The 26,109-nt window shown below is 41.5% G+C and overlaps 3 protein-coding genes across 3 annotated transcripts; 1 reads left to right on the forward strand and 2 right to left on the reverse strand.

Moving 5' to 3' along the window:
* Positions 1 to 3,077: 3,077 nt before the first annotated feature.
* Positions 3,078 to 8,302, reverse strand: mrpl46 (mitochondrial ribosomal protein L46; the record flags this gene model as incomplete). Its single annotated transcript, XM_080508460.1, has 4 exons — positions 3,078 to 3,407; positions 6,099 to 6,269; positions 6,671 to 6,872; positions 8,027 to 8,302. The coding sequence occupies 4 exons, from the start codon at positions 8,300 to 8,302 to the stop codon at positions 3,163 to 3,165; spliced, it is 894 nt and encodes a 297-aa protein (XP_080364586.1). The 3' UTR covers positions 3,078 to 3,162.
* Positions 8,303 to 8,801: 499 nt separating this feature from the next.
* Positions 8,802 to 11,502, forward strand: mrps11 (mitochondrial ribosomal protein S11). The gene is made up of 6 exons (XM_080500028.1): positions 8,802 to 8,940; positions 9,102 to 9,197; positions 9,285 to 9,383; positions 9,591 to 9,720; positions 10,429 to 10,494; positions 11,370 to 11,502. The coding sequence occupies exons 1-6, from the start codon at positions 8,864 to 8,866 to the stop codon at positions 11,475 to 11,477; spliced, it is 576 nt and encodes a 191-aa protein (XP_080356154.1). The 5' UTR covers positions 8,802 to 8,863; the 3' UTR covers positions 11,478 to 11,502.
* Positions 11,503 to 11,690: 188 nt separating this feature from the next.
* Positions 11,691 to 26,109, reverse strand: pdpr (pyruvate dehydrogenase phosphatase regulatory subunit). Its single transcript, XM_080521170.1, has 18 exons — positions 25,976 to 26,109; positions 25,106 to 25,379; positions 24,715 to 24,848; positions 23,063 to 23,144; positions 22,771 to 22,934; positions 22,540 to 22,661; positions 22,154 to 22,271; positions 21,130 to 21,279; positions 19,007 to 19,199; positions 18,758 to 18,882; positions 18,438 to 18,593; positions 17,706 to 17,839; positions 17,315 to 17,463; positions 17,114 to 17,226; positions 16,891 to 16,985; positions 16,411 to 16,500; positions 15,517 to 15,699; positions 11,691 to 14,703 (listed from the first exon to the last, which is right to left on the reverse strand). The coding sequence occupies exons 2-18, from the start codon at positions 25,366 to 25,368 to the stop codon at positions 14,296 to 14,298; spliced, it is 2,679 nt and encodes an 892-aa protein (XP_080377296.1). The 5' UTR covers positions 25,369 to 25,379; positions 25,976 to 26,109; the 3' UTR covers positions 11,691 to 14,295.

Genomic DNA, 26,109 nt, shown 5'->3' on the forward strand with positions numbered 1-26,109 from the left:
CCTCACGCCGGCCGACAAGCAGCACTACGCTTAGTTCATCTTACTCGGCCTGCCTGCTTTCAGCAAACCCTTGAAATGAAGCTGGAAAAAATCTAATGCCAGTATCTACAACATTAATAACTCCTCATCCCAGCAGACACAAATAGAAAGAACAGGCTGATTGCAGGCGGAGAATGGCTCTGGAACATCAGAATGCTCTTACCTAAGACAGATTATCGTAGCTATTCCACAGGAACATTAGCTTCCTATGATGGATTTTTTTTTCTTCCCAGTATGTGTAAGAGGAAGCCAGGCTGATCAGAAAAACTCTCTCCGCAGTCCCCCTCTGAGGTCACCACACAGGCCTAATTACACTGCTTCTCACAGCTCTGCTCTGTGGCCGGTGTGCAAACACTGCCATCTACTGTCAGTCAGCAGGAGCCTGGCTGCAGCTGAAGATCAGCTCAGTGTCATTCTACACATCAGTGCAGACACTACTCACCTTGCATTGCCTTTTGGTTCAATTCGAAGTTCAATATTTTTGAGTAGGCAAATATTGAAATGAGTCTTCCATATAAAATTTAACACAAGAATCAGTGAAAACCCAAAAGACAGAACATAACCACAAGGATATGCAAAACTATAACAGAGACACTCAAAACTGCCAAACACATGAACGCAATGAGAGGGAAAACAACTCCAGTCACGTGAAACACCAACAAGACACAAAACAATGAATACGCATTGATGGAAATGCAAAAATTCTTGTTTTCTTGTCCCGATCTGAAACAATTTTCGATATTGTCATAGATGCTGAGCACTTTAGCTATTGTTGTACAGTCCAATGAAAGAATAGTTGGAAGATGATTTATAGTCTTTACTTCATCACAGACTGATATGACTGCTGATGTGGTCTTTTGGCACAAAGTGATATTACAAACAAAATATAAATAACTGTAAAGACCTTGTTGGTGGTTTATTGTTCCAAGAAGTAAAGGTCAGAAGTAATGGTGGATTGGTAATGTCTTTAGCCCAGTAGTGTTTTGTTTTTTTACAGTTTCATGTATGGTGTTAAATCCGCCAGATTTCCGCCAGACACAATCAGACTCACCACACCATCTTGTGGTAGCAAGTGACATTGCAAGTTAGGAGTTCTGTAAAAGTAGCTAGTATGCATGTGAGTTTCCACAGATATCTGGAGCAAAATTTTACAGACAAACATTTACATTCTGTTTATTGTGCGAATGTATTTTATTTCTTTATTTATTTCTTAGAAGTTTTAAATGTTACAGGACATTGTTCCAAGCATTATTATTGGAGAACTAAAGCTGGTAAATAGCCGAAAGAACCCAGAAAAAGTGGACAGATTTGACCAGCAGCAGCAGACTGAGGTCTCAGCGGGGTCTCAGTGGCAGACACCATGCTCGACTTCTTCACCCCGCGCTGCAAATATTGTGCAATAAAATGCCAAGAGTGAGCTTCCAGAGTGTGTGTACAATCCCTGTAGAGACCACACAGGAGCAGATGCATATTGACGCCCCGTGGCGATGGCAGAATTACTGTAAGACGCTAAACAAAATATGGCTCTTGTCCTTGGGGATTCAGAGCACGAGTGCCAAGCATGTAATAGCAGCAAGAGTGAGATGGGTGCCATCTGGCTGTCTGTCTGGGCAGAGTGAGTGTGTGGGCTCACCTCGAGGCCTCGGGCCCAATGTTCTACCACTTTCTGCCCACCTGACGTACAACAGCCAACTCTTGGGGCTCACCATGGCTCCTGGGTCCGCTTGATTTACAGCAAGCCGTCGGAGCACTTCAACGCCTGGAACGGATCTCAAATCTCTAATATGAAAGGGTATGAATTATCTACTTTTCCTATATTTACAGGCAAGCTTCTTAGGCTATGCTTATTGGTAGCTCTCAGTGTGAAAGAGTGTAGAAAATGAAGCTTTTCTTTTTCTTTTAGGATCTCTGGACGTGTCCAAATTGCATTTGCAAGTATTTACAACATTTAAAGTACAAGTTCAAACTAAAAATATACATTTCTCACAAGTATATCTTTGCTAAACTCATCTTTCCTGTTCAAACGTTCCGACTAAATAAGGTCATAGACATTGTTGTTGCTCTGGCTGATTTTCAGTCGTATCACTGCTGCTCTTCCATGTCAGACATCACACTAAATAGGTAACTTTGCCTCTTCGCTGTTCCACCTGCTTGCAGCTCTGATGCTGCTTTTGTCACATTTCTGTCTCTAATGCATGAAATGTCCTGACGGATACATGCGTCATTGTCCCACTCAATCAGAATAACATCAGTCTCCAGGTTAGAAAGGAAAAGAAAAAAGAAAAAAGCTCAATTAAAACCTCTACCGAATAACCTACCTACTTGTTTACATGCTAAAACTATATACATTTATTTTTTCCTACTGTAGAATATCCTAAAATATGACTAATGAAGGGAAAATGTGGATATTTAAAGTTCAACATCAGGAGTAAAACTTAAATATTTGTAATAAAATAGGCATTTGTGGAGTAAAAAGTAGATATCTAATAAACAAAGATTTAAAAAAAGGTTAAAAAAAAAAGTGGATAATGGTTGAAGCATTGGGAGTACAAGTAATAACAATGTGAGGATACTGAGAATAATAAAAGCATTGCATTGTGACTTGCTGCCCGTCAAACCAGAGTTGGACACATCTGGCATCAAGTTCTAATAAACAAGAAATATATTCTCGGATAAAGATTCAAAATGTCAAAATTATAAGTAGAAATGCATGAAGCTAAAAAGATTCAATACACTTCATCTACTCATGATCCAGGCCAGCTTAAATGAGTCGCTCTGCAACAATATAAATCATTAAAATGTAAAAAGAATGTATTGTTTTGACTGCATTCTTTCGAGAGAGAGAGAGAGAGAGAGAGAGAGAGGGAGAGAGAGAGAGAGAGAGAGAGAGGGAGAGAGAGAGAGGGAGAGAGGGAGAGAGACCAAGCTGAGAATCCACCATGACAGTCTGTGTCTGGTCAGGTATGACGTTTCACAACATCTGAGAAAAAAAACTACTTTATTTCATGAAACATACATATCTCACTGAATGACAGGATTTTTTTTTTCTTAGACAACAAAGGGAACACTCCAGGCCTCATAAATATTGTTCAGTATGTCGGAGTCCTGCTGTGAGTGTGCGTGTCACAGGCTGAGGATGAAGCGCTCCACCTTCTGCAGGTACGCCGGTTTCAGGTACTTCTCCAGCTCGCACTTCTTCAGCCACAGAAAAGGAGCGTCCGGGGCTTCTGGGGGAGCGGCTTCTGACAGGATGGCTTTGAAGAAGAACACCTTTGTTCCCACCGAGCTCTCCGTCCGGGCGGCTTTGGGCAGTTTGTACTTGTAGACTCCGCAGGGGGCGTTTCCCAGGAACGTGGCCTTGAAACCAACTGCAGCAAGGATGAAAACAAGCTGTGAGCCCTTGAGATGAGTTTTTGTGTATTCCTGTGGATCATTTGTGTTTGACGGCACTAATTAAAGCAACATGCCTCTTTTTGGACGGTAAAAAAAAAATTCAAAAACCATGAATTCCATTTAAGACGGATGCACACAGTGTTGCATATTAGCATATAAACATTGTTGAACAATGTTCAACATTGTTGAACAACAATGTGGAGCAGGAGTGTCACATTTAAGGCCTGTGGGCCAAACCTAGCTCCAATCAGCCCCAGGGTATTTTTAAACAGAAAGTATCATTCAAATTAGCATAATGTTGACACTGTAGTTATTTTCAGTACTAATCGCAAAAAATACTTAAAAAAAAAAAAAAAAACTTCTAGTCAATGCCCCAACAAATAAAAACGTTAATGTTTAAATTCAAAGGTTATTATGCCACTTATTTACTATCTGACCCATTCAGGGTGATCCTGGTAGGAATGTGGCCCCTGAACTAAAATAAGTTTGACACCCCTGATGAAGAAGATTTTCCTTCATATCAGTCAGTCATACAACTCTTCTTCAGTGTTGCCTGTTCAGATAGAATTATAGAGTTCTTGTGAATGAAATGCATTGCAGTAATTCTATTTATACTTGCAAAAGGCAAACAAAGCAGCTTCACTTCCATACGAACTGGATTCAAACTTGAGTCGTTTGAATGTAACCCACCGATGGACTGCCTCCTCCTCCACACGTCAGTTTCTCTCCACTAAATCACACAATTTTTTCATCTAATCATTGCATTCATTTGATTTTGCATGATTTAATCAGCTTAAAATGGCCGTTTGTGTGTTTTTGTCTGCGTCTTGCATATCTGGACTTCTACAGTTACCATATTTCAATATGGGGGTTCGCCATTGGGTCACTGAATATATTTGCAGCTTTGACCTTTGAACTATTCATGTCTTTTATGATTCTCCACGTTTATCCCCCTCATACTCTTGTAGGAACCTAATCTACATGTCACATCAGAATTCTATGAGGAGACGACAGCACGGAGTCAACTACTGCATTATGACTATGTATGCAAATGAGCCTTGGGCTGGTGGTTTAAGAGGGCATTCATCCCTCTTGTTGTGGATAATATAGGTGATTGCGCTTTAAGTAGCAGCCTGCTATTTCAGATTACATCCCATCAAACTTAAATGATCCTTAGAATTAAAGCTCAGTCATAACGACAGCAGAGGAGATACGGATACAGCAAATGGAGCGTGTGGACAACAATACCACCTGATATTTAGGCTCTAAGGAATAAATTGAATCCTATCCAAAAGTTCTGAGCTTCATTGGAGAACAACACACACGGCTGCTCTTTCGGTAACGCTATTAAATCACCTTTAATACTTTCTATGTTTCAAACACATGAATCTATGATGTCAGAATATCTGGATAAAAAACTGATTCGCAAACAGACAAACAAACACCAGCGAATCCTCGTTATGCCTCACAATGAACACACAGCAATTTAAACATCTATTCATCCTTCTCAAAGTCCAAACGTACAGCGTAGGGAGGAGGATGCTTGTCGTCTCAGACAGTCAGCTGATGTTAAAAGCTACATCACATTGTATTTAAAACATTTAAAAAATAGGCCAATTCATAAAAGTAACAATGTCATGCCATTGGTGTTTATGTGCAGCTACTGAAGATGGCCAGCTAACCACGGAGCCCCACCATGTTCAGTCTGTGATGGAATCTGCATTCAGGTCAATAAGAAAACCAGCAGACCAGATAATAATACATAAAATACTTTTTTTAAATTGAACTATAGTCTAATTTAACTTATAGAAAATATAAAATTAAAAAAATTAAAAATAGACAAATCCAAACTGGGCATTAGCGCAACTCATTATTGCCAAGAAAAGCCAAGAATTGGCATTCTTTTTTCTTTTCTTACCTTCATCTTTAACATCGGTGTAGACTTGTACATGAACTCTGTGATTATTGTTTATGTGCTCATGTGGTTCCTCATAAGTTTTATGAAAGATGTACATTTAGGTCTTATGCAGTATTTTCAATGAAGTAATTTAGAGATCATCTAATCGTGAGTAACAGAAAAATAGCGTTAAAGTCTTTAACGTGCGTTACTTTCACATTGTACAATAGAATGATTTGATAACAATGATATTTTTTTCACGGTTGCTTAACCATTAAAAATGAAGATTCGATGCTTTCCTTTGACATATATAATGTTCAACTGAATCTGATGAGTGACACTGTCACTTCACATTTTCCAGGTACCATTGCAGTTTGAGGCTTTACTTTTCTTCTGGGTATATCACGAAGGGCTTTTCATCTGGTACATTGGCCTCCTCACAATCAATACCTAAATTGCCCTCAACTCTTCGGTAATTGTTCATCAACGTGTCTCTCTGCATTCGCCCTGTGATGACATCATGACCAGTTTGTTTGGTGCCCTTCTCTTCACCTATTGTCAGTAAAGTCCACAGTAGTGAGAGTCGATCAGCGACAGAAGCAACACACAAGAGATTCATTTGAGGCATCACCATAACAACCAAAAAGCATTATATGGAAAATATTAATCAATACATAATAAAGGTCAAGCTAATTCAGATTGGCTTAGAGAGGCGCTGTTAACTTGAATTACTCGGCAGATTCGTCTCAGGATTAGAAGTCGGTGCTACCTGGCAGGGAGGCAAGCGCCCTCTCAGCCGTCTGCCGCAGCGTCTCTCCCTCCTGCCACTGAGTCTGCGGCAGCAGCCACAGCTTCTCGCTGCCCACCTGCTGCTCGGCCAGGAGAACCAGCGACTCATCCAGGTAGCGATCGGCCGAGGTCAAGTCCTTATCTACGTCGACTAAACAGGAAAAGAAAAGGACAAAAATACAGGAGACGTAATGCTTCACCACTCCTCCGTGTGTGTCTGCAAAGTGCATGATGATTCAAATGTCACAGCGAGGCAAATGCAGATACAGACTTCTGGAGTAAAAAGATTATCTCACTCAACATCCAAAAAAGAGAAGACATTAAAAGTCGCTTTTCCCCTCGTGGGTAATTCTATTTAAAGCCCGGTATACGAGATTGCTTTCATATGATCTCATCTTTCTCTTCCTTTCTGCTTTAATTCACTACTGACAGAAAGTAGACAAAAAGATAAAGATGACAAAATCACACACACACAAATACACATCAGGAGCATTTTGCTCTTAATATTTCCTCAGATGGCGCCGCCGGTGAGTGCCTCTGTCCAGAACTGACCTCTGACCCTCGGCGCGGGCTGGAATATCTTCAGTTTCTGCTCCCAGGCGTCTTCCAGGTCCTGAGCCAACATGATCTCCTGGTTACCGCGGCCCTCCTCTTCATCCGAGTCGTAGTCGTCTGCCTGCTTCCGACTCAGCCGATCTGCGTCCTCCAGCAGCCGCAGCTCGTGGTCTGACAGCACGCTTTTCTCCAGCTCAATCTGAAACGAGTTCAGGCGATTCAAGCTGGAAACCAATTGCTGAATGTCAACCAGCTGCTGGGGTGGAGGAGCTCGAGCTGCCAGCAGCCTATCGTCACTCCTGAAACCCAGCAGAGCCTTAATGTAGAGCTGATGTCTACAACAGTATAACAAGTCTTAGTTTCATCAAAGTAATTACATTTCCTTTCATATAAATCTCACCATAAGAATGTGTGCAATATTTTTTTTTTATATATTATTTGAGTCCTCTCCAACTGACTGAAAGGCATCTTGCATTGTGTCGATCAATAAGTCTTCTTTGCAGGCATGATATTATTACAGGATTGAAAAATGCTTCCATCTACTTTTAAGCAACGATAATAAACCACACAACACTAAATCCTTAATGTTTAGCCTGATAAAGCGACTAATAAAGTATTAGCTGTAAAGACACGTATTACTTCAAGAACTAGAAAAAAATCTTGTGGTCCCAGTTTGTCAAGGGCCACATAAATCTAGCACCTGGCTTTTGAAAAGTGAAAACATATCTTCAAACAGAAGATGTGTATATTTGTCTATTTTTCACTATTGTGTGCAAACAATTTAGATATTTTTTTAATGAAGTGTGTGTAATACACACACACACACACACACACACACACACACACACACACACACACACACACACACACACACACACACACACACACACACACACACACACACACACCAGTGGCAACAGCCTTGCCACATTCAGATTATCTCAGTCAACTGTCTTGCCTAATGATGCTCATTTTTGAACGACAGCAAGTCATCCAGTCAACATAAAAATACCGAAATAACTGAATTTCTACCACGTGTTTGGCTGAGGTTTTTTTTTTTTGCTTTAATAAATAGTTACGACTGTACATTTTGAAGTCGTTGCTCTCTTCCTCTGTGTGGCGATATTTGTTTGTTGAAACGTGTGCTTAAAGCTACAAGCAATAATTAATAATCAACATGTAACTCCACATTTATTCCCTAGATGAGGCCGTTATATGCAGCACAATCCTGCAGACACTAGAAGTGAGCCATTCTCGTCGCCGATGTGCCTCTGCAGGGCGACATATTTCACTGTAACCGAAACATGTACGTTTCTTCGCCCCAAAGCCAGTCCTGTAGATGATCAAACTGACCTGCTCCAATAACTCCTTGAACTGCTGCTCGATGGGACTGAACTCCGCTGAAATGACCGGGAGTCTCTGCAGACACACGGCCGCCGTCAAAGTCCATGGAGAACTCGCCCTCTGTATCACACATTCTGCCTGAGAGAGGCTCCGACAAACAGCAGAGCTTGACAAGTGACGAAAACTCGCATTTCCCACCGCTGTCCTGCTGAAACTACTAAGAATTTGGAAGACACATCGACTTGCCATCCTTCTACAGGGAGCAGCCATCTTCCGCTGATGCATTCAGGTACTGTTCGGAAAATAATCGAACTAATTGAAACTAATCGAATTAACTGAAAGTGGAATTTCAAAATCAGCTCGATAGTCGTAATAAAACCAAATAAATTGACTGATGGAGGCAAATATAAAATGTATATTTTATATATCTAAGTGTATTTTGTTTGTTACATTAAAGAGTTAAGTGAAATAAAATCATTTATTTTCCGAGGGTTCTCAATGCACCACTGTCCACTGTCTACCCACAATTCTTAGCTGCGGCACGGACGAGTTCATTCAGTTTCAAGTAGGGGTTAGAAGCATTAGTATATTTAAGAATAGAGCAATATTCTTCTCAAATTCACGCTATATAAGTTCAGTGTAATTATTCGTGACTAAATAAAAGAGTTATGACAATTCAAAAACATATTTCCGTGTATTCCAGTTATAATAGTTTTACAATGTCAGTTCTCCCCCTAAGGAAATTATTGACCCATTGTCTATCAGCAGCTCCTTCAATGTCACGTTTGTTATGTGTAGCTAGGACGTAAATATCAATCAACGAGCTGGTTTTTAAATGAATGAAACATGTATAAATTTACTTGTATATTAGCGAATTCTGTGAGTACCGCATGTCGACAACTGACTGCTAACGGAGCCTCTCTGTAAGTGTTTTCTGGGTTTATTAGCAGTTGAAGAGCTATTGGCTGGCTCCTCGTGTGCGCAGTGATGCTACATAATGACTTGTAGTGAAAGTTAAAACTACTCTACTACTACTCCAGTCAGTTTGGTTCATGCTGATGTTCATGCTGATGTTCTTGTACAGGTATGGGAGCAAAGGGCTGCAGAGAACATTATGTAGCAGCGCTGTCAGACACCAGGAGGCAGCAGCATCGAGCAAAGACTCCTCTAAACAGTTCAGGTGAGATCTCCTCACACAGGTTCTACACACTCATCTCGTGGGTTTACGCAATTTGTGATATATAAACAATTTGATTAAATTCTTCAGCTCTATGCCTCCACTCCCTGGTCAGGACAGCGCTTTGCGATGGGGTGGAACGAAGTTTGAGGATTTGCCCATCGTTCACATTAAGGCTACATACAACAAGTAAGTTGTAAATGTTTCTACTGCGCAAGCCTGACCCGGTCAGTGTGCTTTCATATCTGTGATTTGTATGAAGAACAACACTGATGTTCCTGAAGCAGGCCTCCATATTACAGATCACTTTAAATGATATGTTCACCAGTGCTGGTCGTTGATAATGTCCCGTCATGTTTGTGTGAGTGAACTGAACAAACTGCGGCTCCCCTCCAGCACACACATCCAGCTCACAGACAGTAAGGGATTGTCTCTGGTGAGGACATCCTGTGGCACAGAGGGCTTCAAGAATATCAAGAAGTCCACACCCATCGCTGCGCAGACTGCAGGCATCTCTGCTGGATCAGTAAGTCCTTGAAAATGCAGCAAAACACTTATTTTCAAACTGAAAAAGTTCCTCCAACTTCAAAGTCTGAGTCACAATGGCGGGAGCTGATCTCAGCTACCAGTGGGTAAATGTATTGATAGGATTCATCACAGGACAAACACGAAGAGAGAGAAGCGTTCACATCTGCAGCCAACTCAGACATATTGACTCACCAGAAAAAGATATGTCACTGGAGTAGCTTGAGAAAAATGTTTATTTCCACAGAGAATGTGAAAATTCCTAAAGAAAAGGCCCACAATCGGTCTTGATCCAAGTATTTCTCATTGTGAGATGAGAGCACTCACTGCTACTCCACCAGGAGGCTCAAAATGCCGTGCCTCTGAATCAACATTTGAATAAAGAAGAAAAATAGCTGTTCTCTCTCTAACTATGCAGCGGGTGTTCAAATACGCATTTAATCTAATACTCATCTCAGCTGTGCAGGTTGCTGTGAAGAGACGGTGCTATATACTTGTTATATCTTGTGTTTGGTTCATTTAGAGTTGTTGGTCTGTGCTAAATAGGATCATCAGAGTTCAGATGAAACACAGTAAATATAGTTCAGATTATCCGAACCACCCTTAACTGTGAACACATCTTCAGTGTTTTAAGCTCTTCTATATCTACTCATCTGTTTGGACTTGTTGTACATGAACTGAACCTCTGTGTGTCTCACCACCTGAACAGAAAGCCACAGTGAAAGGAGTAACGTTTGTTCGTGTTGTGGTCAAAGGTCTCGGTCCTGGACGTCTGGTGAGTGATCTTAGGCAATCTTTTCGAAAAAAAAGTTATTTTGCACAATGCCTTGCAAATTCTGGAAATTGATCTTTTTTTTTCCTTTTGGATCCAAAGAGCTTCAGTTCGTAATAAATTATTCTGATAAACTATGAGTAAATCTATAGCTATTAAGACCTTTTTGACTGATAGATCAGGTCAAAGACCATCACCCAGTAAAGAATAAAAGAATGATTACACTTAGAATACTTCTTTATTCATCATGTCCTTTCATCTTTATGTAATATACCAAATTGCCTATTTGAATCAGCTCCAATGGACAAAGGGCTCGTATCTAATAATGGTCCTGAGCTACACGGTAAAAGTTTTTGCACACTTGTAACAACTGGAACTGTTTGATCATAAAATACCAACAGGAAATCATGAATCTCTGCAAGAGAGTCAATCATAGACCCCATGTCATTATGTACTATCAGTGTATAAAGATGAATTAGAAGTCCTGAAGTTATGGTATTATGGAATGAGCTAAATATCATGGAAAGCGTTTGGGAGCCCATGAAAAGACAAAAGCCTTAGATCATCTTACATCCACAACATATGAGCTTAGTTCTGAAAGGACTTTTCCACAGAATTCCTTCAAAGAAAATGTTTGCAAGTTGATCATGAAAAGTGTTTACAATGTATACTGAACCCTCTCTTGGTCCTTTTATAGAAATCAATGAATATAACTACTTTTGTTAGTGCAATATTTCCTGTTGCACAGTTCTGTATAAATATTGTAGGACCTTCATCAACACTAACACTTAATGATAACTTAAATCTTTTTAAGTAGCAACAGATTTCTTGGAACTTTTCTTTCCCAACGAATCGTTGTTTTGTTCTTCGTTCTGCAGTCTGCCATCAAAGGCTTGACGATGGGAGGCCTGGAGGTGGTGTCGATCACTGACAACACCCCCGTGCCACACAATGGATGCCGTCCACGCAAAGCCAGGCGGATGTGATGTCAGAGACTGCTGTGTTGTCATGTGCTAATAAAGTGTTTTCATGTGGAACTCTTTGGCCTCTGTGCTGACCTGATATGATGAGATTCTGCAGAGTTCACTGGTGTTCATTAACAGACTGAAGGAGGCGAGACTGAAGCATTGACGTCTGAGCACAAATCAGGAGTGAACACGAGATTTAAAAAAATCAGCCATCTTCATATGGATAAAGTTTGTTTTATAGTTTGCACTTTAAGGATATTAGACAGCCAAACATCAGTTCAACATGGTATAAATACATCGGTGTAAAGCTCTGAAGACAAAACTGCCATGTATACATCAGTCCAGTATGAGAAGGGGTCAAATTGATTCAAGTCAAACATGCATTACAATGCTATCCAGTTAGGTTGAGTAGATTTGTGTGAACAGATTCATGAATCCTTAAAAGTTTTTGTTCCATCACGGCAACTAAAGCTCACGTATTTAAGGGGAACTATTGTTCATCTGACTACTTTCCATCATGTAGAGCATTATGTGGACAGAAAGATGCTGCACATAGATGAACACAAGCTGAAGTTGAGCAAAATAGGTCCCTTTAAATGTTCAGAGTAGCTTTGACCTACATTTAAGACTCGACCCTGTGGTTTCATGGGAGTGTTTTACAAGTCAGCAGGTTGCCCATATTTAGTGCAAATGTTGGTGACCACTTCCCTTTTTCAACATTAGTGCATGTCATCAAAAAAACAAACTGCAACAAGGACTTCCATGTCATGTGCTTACAAAGCTTCGCCTATGCTTTATAATTGGGGGCTGTATTAATCCAGCAGTGCGTATCTGATATGTGAGAACACATTAAACTGCAGATATGATATGCGAGACTCTTGTATAAAGGAAGCACCACATGTTAAGCACAGAGATGAAGTACTACAGCAGAGGTCAGGCTTTCTCTATCACCACGCTGGATGTCAGCATCTTTCGATCATCACAACATGGACGATTTGGCCCTTACAGTAAAAAGCACAACAGTGAGTGCTTCCTTTTTGTTGGCTTATTTAAAACCCATCCACAATTGAAACCTTAATAATGAGATGCTTCCGAAATATATATTTCTGTAGTCATCTCGACATAAAACAAGTCTGAGATGTTAGCGGAAATTTAAACTGATGAAAACATACACAAAAGATTTGATGCAGCTCTCTACAACTTCAGCTGCTCTTTCCTGTTGGCAGGATCAGTTCTGTATCAAGGGTTTCTTCAGATATGAGACCGTGAGATCGAGAGGTTAAAAGAAATTGGTTTAAATGGTCAAACATTTAGGAGTCACACAAAGGAAAAATATTATGTTTGGAAATGCATCGGAGTAACAACCAATGCCAATTGTTACATCAAACAATACTATTAGGTAATATCCTGTCACTCAAATATCTGCTAAGTTCTTATCGCACATGACATTTGCTGTTCTTACTGTGTATTCAACTCTCACCTCATCTCTGCTTTTCTCATCCACTGTTGTTAAATTGTTTCTGAATCCCTACCGGCTTCAGACCTCCTGCTCTGTAGATGTGCCTGACCTCTAAAAGGGGGGCAAAACAGAAGATTGCAGCCAGCTATATAAAGATACATGACGGTACTAGTAGTGAAGCTGAAAAATAAAACTGAACATGCAGAGAAGAACCGAGAAAACAGTCGTACTGAAGCACCGTCCGACAGTATGAAACTGCAAAACGGATGTAGAAAACAAAGTGCAATACTGAAAATAGAAATTTTATACACACTACCTATACAAAAATACATCATTTTATTTCAAATCGTAGTGAAGTCCTTTCTTTTACACAAACATCTAACCTCTGGAGTAGACCAATGTCAACTTCACAATTCGAGGTCTGATCGAGAAGCTAACGTTGCAGCTCCTGATGTATATTCGCTCTCCTGTCCCCACTTCCTTCATCTACTATATGCATGACGTCGGCTGCACATTCAACAAAACATCGACGGAACTAAACCTGAGCACCGGAAGTGCAAAGAGGCTGCAAAACAAGTACAAAACATAAATAATGGGCGAGGATATATCACCATGAACACATCATGAGCTCCACACACAAAAGATTAACAAAAGAACAGCAAATGGCTAAAGGTAAAGACAGCCAGGGGACAAAAGCTTTAGTTTGAGGCTTTTGATTGGCTGGAGAAGCAGGACAGGAAGAGAGAGAGAAAAAAAAAAAAAAAAAGAATCATCATACGAGGTCTTTTCCCCTTAATTACGGTAATCTCCACCGTGAGCTTTGATATAGTGGAACTGACAGCAGTGTTCCAGATCTCAATCACCGTCTAACATCACTTGTGTTTTTTGTTTTGTTTTGTTTTGTTTTTTACAGCAGAAAATGTACAATGAGTCAACACTCAGTATTTGCACATCAGCATTGACAATTCTTTCCATCCAGATTTAACAAGCCTGGAAATCCCTTCTGGATGATTTAAAGTGAACGCAGTGAAAACGTCAACAGCTCGTGTTGATTTTGCCTGGGTGAAGGCACTTAAACATGGACTGTGCCAGTGAAGCAGCCATGAGACTGTGAGCGTAGAGCGGCGGGTTGGGTTTGATGAGCTCTGTTTATTGATACAGCTCAAGCTTTTGGTGCTCCAGAAATATTGCACTTCAAAAGAGGGTGATGCAGCATGTAAATGAGATATTAGAGAGAGGGACGCAGTAATATTTCATACAGCTCTCCCATTAGGAGCTAGAAAAGGAGGACACCTTGGCAACGTGGCGACTGAGCAGGAGTGAATTTGGTGAACCGGAGTCACAGACGGAGATTTTCTTTTTGTAATTTGTGCTCCCTCACTTCCCTTGAAGGTTGCTGAGCTCCATGTCTTCCTTGCGGCGTTTCTGTTGGGTGAAGAGGGAGCTGAAGGGGTAGAGTTTGGCTTTGGCTGGGTAGCGCTGGCCGGCGATGTCCACCTCGTAGTCCCCGCGGTTGATGAAGTCGGGTGTGATGGGTGTGGGGAGCCCCTCGGGCCCCGGGGGCGGGGACACGAAACCCAGGCAGACGTGGCGCTCCAGAGTGTAGCTGTAGGCGCTGCTGGTGGTCGTCCCGGACAGGAGGCCGTTGCGGTAGATGGGCTCACCCCACCACGGCCACAAGTCCAGCTCGGTGTCGTGGTCATCCAGGACCAGCATGACGAAGCGGCGGAACACGCCGTCGTGACGCTGCTGCAACAGCGCCTCACGGCCGACGAAGTCTGTGTCCTGATGAGGAGACAAAAACAGGAAGAGAGAAATGAAACTGTATTTTGGCAGGAAATTTAAACAAAAATAAAGAGGAAGTGAGGAGGTTTAATTGGAAAGAGCCAAAGAGTGGCGATGCAACAAAGTACAATCTGTTCACTGAGAGAGGACTCATTTAGTACCTGTCATATCAGCAATGCTACTTGTGTACACTGTAATTAAATGATCATTTGTAAAAGATAAATATACCATGATACAATGCCAGAGGCAGAGATACACAAATGAGACAAAACCCCTTCCAGTTGAACAGAAAAGAGCCGATCAGAGAAGCAGCTGCAAACTGACGGCTCCTTTCATCAATCCTTCGCTGACATCATGGCTGTAAGCAGCACACCTGACATTTCACCATTTTTTTGCCAAGAAGCTGATGGAAAACTTCACCGCTGTTGGTTTACAGTGGCACCTGTTGTGCCTGCAGGAGCAGCCCGCTGACAAATTTTCCTTCACGCGCCTTGATACAAAAAAAAGAAAGAAAAACAAAAAACACACACCACCCAGACGTTGAAGATTTTAGTCAAACAGATTGCTTAGTGTCCTCTAATGATTCAAACTCTTCTTGTCGCACCTTCCAACCATATTGAGGAATATAAGGTGCATACAAAATGGGAGAGATGTATATCAGAACAATGTTTGCAACTTGTTCGAATCCATTGCTGCGACGATGTTGAATCGCTTCAAGGTCATACAGAGCGATATGATGCCCTGAGCGCCATAAGCTCGCTCAGAAGTTGAAGTAACACGTTGTGTGTTCCAGCAGCTGAAATGATCACACACCTTGTCAAACTTGACTCTGAACTCCCGTCCGCACTCCAGCGGGGTGGTGAAGGCGTCCAGGTCCTGGCCCCAGAAAGCAAAGAACTTCTCGATGCGCAGGCTGCGCAGAGCGTAGTACCCCGCGTTACGAATCCCGTACTTCTGACCCACTGACATCACCTCATTGTACACATGGAGAGCATACTGGAAGGAGCAGAGAGACATTTCTGTTCAACTTGATGTTCTTTTCACTGGGCTGTTTCTTTGTGAGCGTTTTTTTTCTCTTCAGTTTCAATATTTGACTGATGTAGTGCAGCTCATGCACAGGTCAATATTGACGGATTGCTTTCACAATAATAGAAAAATGGTCTGGTTTTCTGTCATGTTAACAAATTACATTACTTTTGTGGTCAGGCTTTTCCATAGATTTTGGTTTCGAAACCCGACAATGTAATATGTAAAATGAAAATATTGAGAATATAGATGTGAACCTTTAGTTCGCTTAGTTCAACTCCAGCATTTGAATATTAACCTGCACGGCAGTTACTCCTGGTAGCAGCGCGAACCACAATCTGGCCTATTTGAAATGGTTTACCCAGAGCCGGTGTGATCCTGCCTGGACTGAAAAGATAACACAGCTCATGTCCAGCCTGAATATACAGTGCTATAGTTAATTTCAGCGTTAATTTAAATTTTGGGTTTAGTTGAAAGAGAAATTAGCATCCCTAATTATAAGTGTGACAGAAAAAAAATCTAATCCACAATTTCAAGTACATTTTAATGTCAAAGACACTGATCCTCTGACGCAGCACCATCAGTTTACATTCTTAATATTCCTGACCTGAGGCAAGTATTTGTAGGGCTCGAACTGATATTATTACACTATTCAGTGAAGCGTTTATAGTGTTTTTGCACCTCGATGGGGATATAGAGCATGAAACCTGGTTCCCCGGTGTGAGTCATACTCATCACTCTGATCCCATTGGCGTAGCCCACGCTCATCTCCTGTAAACACACACACACACACACACACACACACACACACACACACACACACACACACACACACACACACACACACACACACACACACACACACACACACACACACACACACACACACACACACACACACACACACACACACACACACACACACACACCAATGGGTTAATGCTCCTGGTAACAAACAGAAAGAAGGATAAACAAACACTTGCTGATAAATTCATTTCCTACTAAGCTGGACCTCCAACCACCTATTTGTTTTTATCCATGTTAAAATAAGAAAAGGTCATGTCAAGTGACTGGCTGATGTTTGTAAATGTTATTGTACTCGTCTCTGACCTCAAATAAATAAAACAGAAATAACACCAAGTACCACCGAGCCGTCCGTACCTTGCAGAACATGGAGGGGAAGTGGTCTGGTGTCATCGACACGTAGGACAGTTCAGCCAAAACATCCATCGCACGTGGCCCAATGAGATTTAAAGCTGTGGGCGATCAGAGAAGACCATGAGATATCTTTATTATTTTATTGTGAATGCTAAAACAGTGGGTCGTCAGGCTTTTCAACACTTTGCTTCCAATACTGTGGGCCCACTCGATGACGACATCTTACCTGTGTACTTCCAGCTGACGTCCTCGAGGAGGAGGTGTGGGTCAGTGGGCATGTGTTTTTTAATCCAGGACCAACAATGAACCTGCTGGTCCGTTGGAGAGATGATGAAGAAACTAGAAGGAACGCAGAAATCACAGCGTGTTAGAACAGTCATTATCCTTATTTTAATGATAATGTTAATGTTGCTAAGAGGTGTGGGACCTGTTCTTGCTGACGCGGACAACGCTGCAGTCGTTCTCGTAGCCCCCCTTCTGGTTTAACATGCCGGTGTGGACGATGTGCCCGACGGGAACGTCCAGGTCATTGGCACACAGATGCTGCAGAAGCTCCAAAGCCTGGTCTCCTGTGGACTGAGACATCAGGACACAACAGAAGGTTAGATTAGCTGTGGATGCATTACTCATCGGCGGAAGCCCTTTCATTTACTGTCCATTTGCTGCATCAGTAGCTTCCATCTGGCAAAGCTTGACGGAATTACAAATCTTTTGCTCTGTTCTGGCACAGACGAACATGAGTCTAACAAATGACATGCGACAGAGTCTGAGCCAAAACACCATGAGGACAATCCAGTCCACAGTGCATCGCGACTCACACTCAGTTCAAACTTGGTGAAGGAAGACATATCAATCACGCAGACGGCCTCTTTGCAGCATTTCACTTCTGCTCCAACGATGTCGAACCAGTCTGGCTTGTAGAAGGTTTTACTCTGATCCAGAGAGAGCAGATCTGTAAAGATAAACAAACCAGAGAAACCATGTGAGTCAATTCAGGAGGCAAATCCTTAATATCAAACCAAAACACAGTGAACAGATTTGTGAAAACATGCGAGCAACATACCCAATATTTTTCCAATAACGAAACACAATGCAAATGTTACTGAAATAATCACTTGAGAAAAGCTGAAAAAACCAGGGATACAAATTTTAGAAAATGAGTTGTATATCACTGTAGAGGTTGTGTTATTATGCGAACCCAATATAGTGTTTCTTAAAGTGAGTTACAGACCAGTGTTCTTGTGGTTATAAGATGGACATGCAGACGAGTGTCATTTATTCTCTGCTCCAACATTTTTTCAGCTGCAAATGTCTATTGTGACATGATAAACCTGTGAACTGCACCCTTCCTTTGCTTAACTCATGAATGAATTTCATAGAACTTTAAAACTCGTAGTCCGTTATTATTTTTCCTCAGTATTCTATAAATACACAGATATGTTTGGGTCTCCAACATTTTCTTTTCAGTCTTGAGGTCTTCAAGATTTTCAAGATTTTCAATCCAGACACATTTAGAATTTTAAACTGACAGAACATTGCATTACGTTTACCTTTCCCTGGAGGAACGAAGTATTTAGGCCTTTCAAAGCCGTGTTTTTCCATCCAGCGAGCGCCCTGGGTGTCCAGACGATCGTAAAGAGGACTGGTTCTCAGCTGACGCCCCGTCTGAAAGTCCCACCGGGGAACTTTCAGTTCATACAACAAGGCTGTAAATGGACAAATACAATTAAAGATAAGAGGTGTAGAGGTGTTTATTAACACTTCAGTCAATATTATCTGGATGATTGCATCGCTCTGGTCTGGTTGGAAACAAGGGAACACACAACAACGTTTATATACAGTAAGTATCATTCACAGGATTGTTACTTACGCATGATTTCCATGACTCTGTGTCGCAGGAAAGTTCGGCTGCTCTGCAGGTTTCCGAAGCGTTTGATGTCCAGTGGCCACACGTTGACCGTAGGGTAGCCATAGGTCATCCACTCTGCCAGATACCTGGTTAAAAACACAAGCGCAATGGACCATTTGTGCCAAGTTTTACCATCGTCATTCAAGAAGTCCAATAAAGTCCAGCCAAGTTTGAACAGAGAGCTGTACAACAACAAATGTTTGTACTCACTTGCCAGCTCCTCCAGCGAAGGCCAGACCAGAGGAGTTCATCCCCGCGAGCACATAGTAGCCGGACACACCCGGTATCTCACCCATCAGACAGCGCATGTCCGGTGTGAATGACTCTGGACAGTTGACCAGCTGGAGGATCTCGGCTGTCTCCAGACCCGGCATTCTTCTCAGCAAGGCACTAAGCATTGGCTCTGGAGGCAGAAGACCACAGCGTCACACGTTCTGACTGCTTCAGCAGGTTCGAGCCGCACATCAATGTTGGAATTTCTCTGCATCGAACATAAAGTCAAACTTTGAAGTTACTTGTAATTCTTTTCTTTTTTTACAATGTTTTGCTCATAAATATAACTTCATCCTTGGAGTCTTGCCTCACAGCAGGAACTGCACCCTCTTCTTATGTTATTCCAACAACAGTCCGACATGTTATTCCAACATTAAAGCTGAGCCAGTGACAACAATGCAAAAATGCCAACAGTGCAACTGAATCCATTTATGGTGATTACTTAATGACATATAAATACAACCCAATGAGCCTTTAGCATGCTTTGTTGACTTAATATAGATATATTAAATATAATTACAAAAACATTTGAGGTCAAGATTTTGTAACCCACACATAGAAATATGAAACGCTTTAATTTTAGTTTACTACACTTGAGCATCACTGATGAATTGTATTATGACAAAAAAAAATGCTAAATTTGCTTTGAGCACTAAGACACATCTTCAAACATTTAGTTCACCACAAAAGGCAGCCAATTCTCTTGTTGTATGAGGACAAACTATCAGTTGCTGCTGACACAGCAAATGTAATATATAATCCCAAACGTCTACTTTTCTGTGTGTATCATATGAATTATTAACTTTCCTGCACTTAATTTTCCTTTTGAGTGAATTGAAACACTTGTTTCTGAGTGTCTTTTTGAAGTGAAACATGAACAAGTGAAGAGAAACTGAGACTGCAGAGGTATGTATAGCAGACCTTCTGGGCCATGTGTCTCGCTTGCAACGGAGGACTGGCTGGTGATAAACTTCACTCTTTATGACAGCCTGTCAACCGTTAAAAGTCTCTCTCACATTACAAGTATGGGGCCAAGGCCAAAAGACAGGCGTACGTTTACACACAAAGACACACAGGTTGGAATCACTTTAGTCTGTGACAGTCTATAAATATACAGAAGCTCACTTTATAAATTTCAACATAGCCTAAGAGGCCATTGGCAATTTTCCCAAATGCATGTCTGACAGGAATCAAAAGCAACTGTAAGATTGACTGTGTAAGTGAACTTCTCTTTCAACAATGCACGACTTCCCACACCCACGGCATTGTACCGCTGAACAAAACAAAACACACTTTGTGTCTGTGCTACACTGGTGACGTCTGAGTGGATCGATTGACCCGTCTCTTTCAGCAACAACTCGTTTGTCTCAGCGCAGCTGCTGAAAACAAGATAAAAACACAGAATCCACTGAGAAAATTGCCTTTTCACAGGAGTTGACATCAGCATCCAACATCCAGTATCACTTTTGATAATAGCAACATATTTCTCTCTGACTGAATGTGGTGGCAGCCAGATTGAGGTGTAGTACAGTCTACTTCTATTCATTGTACATCTAAATGGTTATGGGGGATAGATAATATAAAAAAGGCCAGTAAAGCAAATGCAGTGATCATTTAAACTGTGTATCTCTATTCCACAGGTTTTTAAATACATTCCACATGTTTGTAAAATGTTTCTGCCAAAAGACCGATGTATGTGGTTCTGAGGTTCAGCTTTGAGGCATTCTGGCCGTTTTATGATGCTCACAGTCCACATGACTTTGAATTATACCCTGAAATGATTAGACATAGAAAGAGATGGACAAAAAGAAACACTGTGGTAGAAAACTGAAACTGCGACTCCTACTTCTCCATCGATTTCACCAATTTTGATTACAGAAGACAAGAAGCCAACAGGATGTCATGGACTGCCTGCTGGTTCTGCTGAGTCGGGGGTGCACAGACTAATCTACTTTCATGCTTTAATGTCTGATACCAAGTAGATGTTGTCACATGATTTTACTTACAGATTTCATTCAAATGTGGCTGAGTGATTGGTTTTATTTAGTTTTGTCTTTTACCAAAGTGATCCCAGTCCTCCTGCATGGTCTGGATCTCCAGCTGGTTGCGGCCCTCGGTGAAGATGGGTTTGGGGTTCTTCTCAAAGCCTCCTGACAGAAGGCCTCCCTGCCACGGCCGGACATATATCCTGCCGTCCATATCCATCACAACTACAGACAGAACACACAGCCAGTTAGAATGCCGAGTCTGGGTGTGATTTTCTGCCAGCTCAGATAACAGGGAGCAACATATAACACATAGAATGCAGAAGAGTGAGGAAAGAACATGCTGTACTAAATAGTGATGCAAGTTAGATTAACAACAACACATCAAAAAGAGATGAAAATATAAAAAGAGACAACATAGTGGTCCTCCGGGTCTCATTTTCCACATGGATTAACAATAAATGTTGAATCTGCAGTGTGTTACATAAACACAAATGTGGTCAGTATCTGGATCTATTGCCATCAATCTCCAGACCCTATCAACACAAACATTCCAGTGGAGGGCACAATGCCTCCAGCGGGTGCACTGACAAGGGCGAGAGACCACTGCGGTACTGGGGTCAGAACCAGGTGTCAAGTTTCCTCATAAACGTTGGGAAAGATACCAGAGAAGCAGCAAGCACGACGTTAAAGACAACCCTTTAAAGACAGACTCCATCACTCATCAGCTGGTGTACAGAAAAATGTAAAAACACTAAAGATTGTGGAGAACTTGGGGGGGGGGGGGGAAATAACTGGCTTGTTATGAAGAACTGATGTGTTCTGCTGAACTTTTCCAGTAGCTTTTCACTTCAAGGTAAACGTATTAGTTATAGAGATTGTGTCTTCTCACAGACAGATATAGCCTGCATATTGCGGACTTCTTATGCCCTTTGTGGATACTTTCCAAGAAACTGGTGATCTTAACTCGGTTTTTTTTTATGTCATCCATGCTGATTAATAGAGGACACTTTTGATTAAATTCAAATGATAAATAGATGATTTGGAGTTTTGATATGATTGCAGTTAACAAAAGAAAAAAAGTTTGATATATTAATACCCGGTGTGTCGGGGGGAAGTGTCTCCTGCAGAGGTTTGGTCAAGAGGTAGAAGTGCTCGCAGCCATGAAGAGGAACAGACACCTTCCTCTCACTGGCTTGGCCCAACTCGTAAGCCCACTGGAGAAGAAACAGACAAGAGAAGAAAGGTTCACTGAGCACAAACCAAACTTAAAACTGATGATAACTGTTTACAAATTCTATTAAACCACAATTTGTTTCAACACAGGGAATAAAAAAACAACTACATTCTAATGGTAAACCTCAATATTGTTCATCGGGTCTTCATGGCTCACACATGAAAACCCACTTGTGTGTCCAAAGGATTTCTCTCACAAACCCCTCAGTCTTTTAATTTCAGATCACATCATCCCACCATAAGGTTTACCTGTCCGGCACAGTTGACGAAAAATTCACACTCAATGGAGCCACGGTCGGTCTCCACAGACATGACCTGACCCTTCTCAACGAGAACCTGCTGAACAGTGGTCCGCTCCAGGATCTGAACCCCTGGACAGAGAGGGAACAAGAGGCAATGGCAAAAGCAGATCAACCGTCAATAAAACATATTCCCTGAAATTGTCAGTCAATCCAAACACAAAAGCCGAGTTTGTGTTACCGTGACCGGCAGCAGCCACAGCGAGGGCATGGTTCACATCCGGAGGAGACGCAACAGCATCCGCAGGAAGGTGGAGCGCCCCCACCAGGTCATGGATGTTCACAAGAGGGTGAAGCTTGGCCACCTCCTTTGGTTTGATGATGTTACAGCTGATTCCCATTACCCTGAGAAGAGAGCAAATAGCTGAGTTCACCATCTGATGAGCAGGGTCCTTCTTAAAAGGTTATGACACTCCCTCCCTGTAGAATCAAGGCAGAAAGTAATTAAGCCAAAGAACAACTTGAAGTCTTACTTGAGTCTTGATGCCAGGCGCTTGAGAGAGATTAATCTATCCTGATTTTGTGCCAGACACAAAGACCCTGTCTTCACATAACCTGGAACACACAGTGCATACACACAAAACTGCATGTTATATGAATAAGGATTAAAAAAGAAAACCTACTCAAAGCTCTTGTTATCATCTATTGTTATCAATCTAGCTATGCATACAGTAATGGGGTTGTATAATAAACATCAGCAAACTTTAGCAAACAACTACAAAATCCAATAAGCATCTGCAGGCTGAGATTTATGCTGATGTCCATCAGCTGCTGGATGATGCATCACTTCACTTTTATTGTTAGCAATGACAATAAAATATAATCCAAATGCTCCCATTTGTCATTGTATGTACTCAGCTGAATAATATATCATTAATTGCTTTAATAAATACGACTTTTAGTTCGAGGCTTGTTGTGTTTAACACATAAAAAACCCTGCAGGTTATAAATTCTGAAGGCTTTGACAAAGCATCTGCGTGATATGCAGAGACACCCGCAAGACATTAGCTTTCTTTACCATTTTCATTATAAGACTTCTGATTTTATTTACAACCCACGGTGTTCATCAGGAAAAAAAACACTGATGTGTAAATGAGCTGTTCTCTCCATTGTGCAGCACACATAGGTGCAGGTGTTGCTCTTGTATGGAGTGTGGTCAGAAATCTTTACATACCTCTGGTACAAGTTGTGTCTCATTATTAATCAAAGTCACATCGAATACAAACTCTGTCAATGAGCAGAAATGCTTTTGTCAAATTGCAAAGGTTACTCCTTAATACACAGTGCATTGCCATGTGTAAGTTGTGGGTGTTTTGCCTCATTATCTGTTTGCATGTTTGCATGTTTGATCCCCACCTCCCCTTGTCTGTGTGTCAAAGTGTCATTGAGCTGAACCCCATTTTGCTCCTAATGGATGGGTTGAGAGTCTTGTATGGCAGGCCGCCACTGGTGCACGAGAAGGTGAATCAGTGAATGTGACCACCAATAAAAATTAGGGGTGTCAAACTCAATTTAGTCCAGGGGCCACATACAGCCCAATTTCATCTTGAGTGGACCGAGACTGGAAAAATAGTTTCATAATATCTTTTACATTTACACTTCAAATGTATTTTTTATTGTGGTACAGAGCATATGTGATAAAAACATTTACATTATCACAAAACCAAACAATTACTGCACTACTGAGAAAAAAACCCCTACAATCTCAACATAAAACCAATTTTAATGAAACCTTCTGGTGCAAAATAAAGTGAAATGCTGTAGCATTGTGCATTTTTTACAAACTCATCTTGGCAACATGCTATTGAGCCTTATGTTTGACACTTCTGATCCAAAACATCTCGACACTGCTGAAGTGTGGAAATGTATGATAAATTAAATCTATTTATCAAGCCCTTTAAAAAAACACACATTAGATAAGATAAGAGATACTATTTTACATAATAGTAATAAATAATAATAAAAAAATGCCTTTTATGGACACATGCATTTTTGGCATTAACAGCAATAATAAGCACTTTGCAACATCAATAACAAATATGTTAATGTCACTATAAACGGATACAGTGCGACTGTGTTTATAGATCTTATGAGAGCAGAGTCAAGTCATGTGAATGTGTCTGACCTGTTTTGACACCAGTCTCTTCCTCCAGCTGCTCATACAGGCTACTGGAATAGCTGGCCATTCGACATTCGATGGAGATCGGCTTGGCGACGCTGACGATACCAGCACACAATCTGGTTGTTCCTGCACCAAGTCTGATTGGGATATCAAAATAATAAGACATTTTCAGAACAATATAACACCAACGTTTATTATTTACACAAACCAGAGTTTGGACTGTCCCTGTATGCCCTGTTTGACAGAAAGAATAACTGAACTGGAATAAACTCATCATCTCGCTTCATCTCAATATAAGTAAGCAAGCTCATGAGCTAACATGCAATAACTGTGTTACAATTCCACATTAGAAGATATTACACTATGCTTCTGTCTGAGGTACACTTCGTCTCACCTGCCCTGCTCCAGGAGCACAATGTCCTTCCATCCCAGTTTGGCCAGGTGATAAGCCACTGAGGTTCCCACGATACCTCCTCCACAGATCACCACCCGGGCTTGGCTGGGCAGTGGGATCAACTGGGAGTCTCCACTAGCTGCCAGACACTGGGGGGAGGTCCAGAGGCCCCGGCCGACCGTCCTGGACCCGCTGTGGGGCAGCAGGAGCCTGGGGATCAGCACAGGGGACAGAGCCCTGGAGCTCCGCACACAGCTGCACATAGCTGTGCCTTCTGTAAAAAAACAAAACAAAAAAACACACGCACAGGCACAGGCACACGCACAGGGTTATCCCAATGTAGGTTAAAATGTCACCTCAGTAAATGTCAGGTGTACAAGGTTACACGAAGATGCAAAGATTTTCCTAATCGTATTGTACATTCTCACAGGCTGTACACATTCTGAAATCCCACAGACTGACTACAAATATGACATTGAAGACTGTTTTAGAGAAAGCCAGGGCCTGAAAAGCCAACAAGGTTATCTTGCAGCAGTCCTTCAACACTATTACAAACCACCGTAGCTGTAAATATACAAGTAGCTTCGCAGCTAGCTTTAGCTCCCACTGCAGTGGTACACCTCTGAATCATCGTTAAAGTTTTGCTTTGAGCTATAATGGATCGGCTGATGAGATGTTCTTGAAGTTTCATGAAAACGTCCGTGTTTTGAGAGGTTGAAGTTAACATTAAAGGGAACGGGAGCTGCAACCCGCAAGCTAATGCTATCGGGAAGCTAGCCACTGTTTATTACTTTACCTCGGCGGATAAAACCTCAGACACGGTGAAAAATGTGCTTTCTGTGCTTTCGTTTATGGTTCACAACTACTCACCGAGTCACCCTTGTCCAGGCGTGATGATATTTTACTGTCAGGAGTGAGTAGTCGTGAGTGATATGACTAAAGTATTGTTTGGGTTCGGTAGTCCGGTCAAGTATGAGATACACAGGGACACTTCCGACCTGAAC

This window comes from Blennius ocellaris, assembly GCF_963422515.1.
Source record: "Blennius ocellaris genome assembly, chromosome: 1".
Lineage (NCBI taxonomy): Eukaryota > Metazoa > Chordata > Actinopteri > Blenniiformes > Blenniidae > Blennius > Blennius ocellaris.